General features: G+C 32.4%; 1 protein-coding gene across 1 annotated transcript in view; it reads left to right on the top strand.

Moving 5' to 3' along the window:
* Positions 1-2,500, top strand: part of plcb2 (phospholipase C, beta 2) — a 40,181-nt gene that overhangs the window by 5,738 nt on the left and 31,943 nt on the right. The window contains 1 exon segment of the mRNA XM_048192165.1: positions 752-829. Coding sequence (XP_048048122.1) covers positions 752-829 — 78 coding nt within the window.

Genomic DNA, 2,500 nt, shown 5'->3' with positions numbered 1-2,500 from the left:
ACAGATTTATGCTGCTTCTAAAAAATGCATTTTAAAAATAAGATTATTTAAATAAAACCAAATAGATGCAAATACTTAATAATAAACTATGAGTGCAGAAAGTTTAATTTATGTTTGACTGACAGATATGCATCACATTACGTTTATTAGTTTATGTTAAAACTGTGTAATCAAACAGATGGAAATTTTATATGCAATTCAAATGCATAAATCTTAAATTTCGACACATCATTTGATTCTGGACATGCGGACAGGCGTGAGTCTGGTACACCTGAGCAGGGTGGGTCCGGTCCGCTCCTGACACTCATTTGCAATGCATATCAAAGGCTGGACGTCCTACCGGCTCATTCTAGTCGAGTTTTAGCCCCAGAGTCCTTCATTCAAACCTGGGACTATGAGTTGAAGTGTCAGACCACATCACTGTGGCGATCCATCCAAAATGAGTCGAAACCGGCACACGCTACAGGAACCTGATGTCAAAGAGTATCTCGTGAAGGGAGACAGGTTCACAAAATGGAAAGAAGTAAGTCAGCATCATCATATTCAGGGCAAAAACACTGAGAAATACATGAGATTCTAGTCTAGAGCTGATCATTATGTCCGGTGTCTTCTAAAAAGTCAGTGATTTTTTGGGAATATTTGTCACTCAGGTTTCTGTTTATGGTCCATTAATGTTTTTATATTCATCACAAACCTTCATTTGTAGCATGAGAATGTTTTTTGTGATGTTTTACAATAAAACTCTCGACAGGACTCCAAGAAAACCACACCGGTCACCATGAAGATGGATCCCAAGGGATTTTACCTGTTCTGGATAAATCAGAGCAAGGTCAGATGCTCAGAAAACATGTTTTGTTGTACATTAATTAATAGTTTATACTTCTGTAGGACCTTGTTTTGTCAGATGGACCCACATATAAAAATCTAAATTTTCAGTTTAATGTTTTGTTGGGAATATTTCTTTATGCATCCTTCTCTTCGTTTTACATGTTTTTTGTATTGTTTTTTGTCAGCTGAATCTATATATACTCAATTATTTACCTGAAGTCCCACTTACACTTACAAAAAAGCTCTGTACTATGGTACAGTGATGGGAATACCACAGTATTTTGACATATACCATGATACTGAATGATTGTCATATTCACGTACCACAGTATTTACATGGTGCTTCAAAAAGTACCTTCATACTACTATGGTAAATGTCCAAAAACCACAGTATTACCGTAGTACAGTGTCCAAAACGAGTCATCTAGTCATGTAAATTATTAGAGATTAATTTCAATGTAAAAGGACAATAAAGGATAACTCTAACACTAAATTGGTTCACAATATAATTTTAAATTTTTAGTAATTTTGCATTTTTATATTCGATTTTTTAATATATGTTTATTTTGCTTCATTATTTCATTTTTTGTGTTTCATCTAATATATTTTATATTATTTAAGCTTTAACAAAAATGTTTTTAACAGGTTTTAGTCAACAGTAACAAGTAACGAGCATGCGGTTATTCTGCAATAATTGCACTAATATGTTCATTTAATGGTGTGTTGAGAATATTTCACCTATTCTTTGTGCATTACAGATTTTTACATTTATGTATTTGGCAGAAGCTTTTACGTCCTCTGCACTGCAAACAATTATTCTTAACATTTTATCTTTTGTCAAATCAACTTCAATAATTAATGTGGTTCAACTTAATATTTTGAGTTTATGTTGATAAAATCAATTGCCTTCATTGTATTAACTCAAATTTTTAATTTCAATGAACTTAAAATGGACTCGAACCCATGACCTTGGTGTTGCGAACATCATGAGCTACAGAAATTCATAGCCATTTCTATCACAATATAATAAACATTATCTGCTGCTCCATTATGAATCCCCTGGTGAAAAGATTAACTCTGCTGAAAATATTATAATTTGATTGTGTAATGATTATGTATATATTTTACATCTTATTTTACATCATATTCATAAGCGCCGCAGGCCACCGAGCATCTTTCCTCCGTGTGTGTGTGTGAATATTGATTTGTGCTGATGAAGGTTTGCAGTGTGTCAGATCTCTTCTGTGGGTTGAGAACCGGCTCTGATCTGACAGAATATAGTTATAATGTTCATACAAACACATCGTGACAGAAACATCAGCTTCACTGTGTAGATGAAGCTTCAGTTCACTGGGGTTTATATAATCCTTGAGCTTCAACAATAAACACATGTTAGGTCAGTATACACACAGACCAAAATCACATCAATGACATTTTATTTTAGTTATAAAATCCAGCGTTATTTTTATTATTATTTATATAGTATCATAGTATTTATGTATGTTTTGAAATAGCATTTATTTTTAATTAATTAATTTATTCATTTATTTTTAGCATTTTGATTTTAATTTTACATTTACATTACATTTACATTTATGCATTTGGCAGACGCTTTTATCCAAAGCGACTTACATTGCATTATACTATACATTTGTATCTGAGTATGTGAATT

This window comes from Megalobrama amblycephala, linkage group LG5 (assembly GCF_018812025.1).
Source record: "Megalobrama amblycephala isolate DHTTF-2021 linkage group LG5, ASM1881202v1, whole genome shotgun sequence".
NCBI lineage: Eukaryota > Metazoa > Chordata > Actinopteri > Cypriniformes > Xenocyprididae > Megalobrama > Megalobrama amblycephala.
The sequence above is the reverse complement of the archived record's forward strand: the minus strand, read 5'-3'. Positions and strand labels throughout refer to the sequence as shown.